Below are 526 nucleotides of genomic sequence, written 5' to 3' on the forward strand. Positions count from 1 at the left end.
GTCGGTGCAGCAGCAGCCCTCCCACGGCTCCGTCTGTCTCCGCAGGCTGCTGGGCGGTGAGGGGGCCTGGCACCGTGCGGGGATTCCCAGGGACATCCATCTTGGTGAACTGCACATACCGGTACAACCAGAAGAAGATGCCGAAATTCTGGTGCAAACCGGGATTAATTTCTACCTGTGTTAAAGACTTCGTCATCACCTCGGAGCAGGAGCCCGTGGTGCGGCGGGGCCGATTCTCCATCGAGGACAATCGGGCACAGCGGATGTTCATGGTCACCATGGAGGACCTGGCCAAGGAGGACGAGGGCACCTACCGCTGTGGGGTGCGAACGGGCATAGGCCAGTTTGATGATCGTCACGATGTGAAGGTGATCGTGTCCCTAGGTCAGTACTTGTAGGTCCCCTGGGTCTAGTGTTGGTGCCGGGAGCAGGGGCTGCAGGGAGGGGCAGCCTGGAGGGGGTGGGTGCCCAGCACCCATGGGACAGCCCCAGGATCTGTCACCAGGTCTCAGCAGTGTGCTGCCAC

General features: G+C 61.6%; 1 protein-coding gene across 1 annotated transcript in view; it reads left to right on the top strand.

The window, feature by feature from the left end:
- The window catches only part of LOC104125341 (CMRF35-like molecule 1), an 8,137-nt gene that overhangs the window by 1,385 nt on the left and 6,226 nt on the right, over positions 1–526 (top strand). Inside the window, exon 2 of the mRNA XM_035893394.1 lies at positions 46–384. Within this exon, the coding sequence (XP_035749287.1) occupies positions 46–384 (339 nt within the window). The remainder of the gene's footprint in view (positions 1–45; positions 385–526) is intronic.

This window comes from Egretta garzetta, unplaced genomic scaffold, assembly GCF_000687185.1.
Source record: "Egretta garzetta isolate BGI_Z169 unplaced genomic scaffold, ASM68718v1 scaffold34, whole genome shotgun sequence".
NCBI lineage: Eukaryota > Metazoa > Chordata > Aves > Pelecaniformes > Ardeidae > Egretta > Egretta garzetta.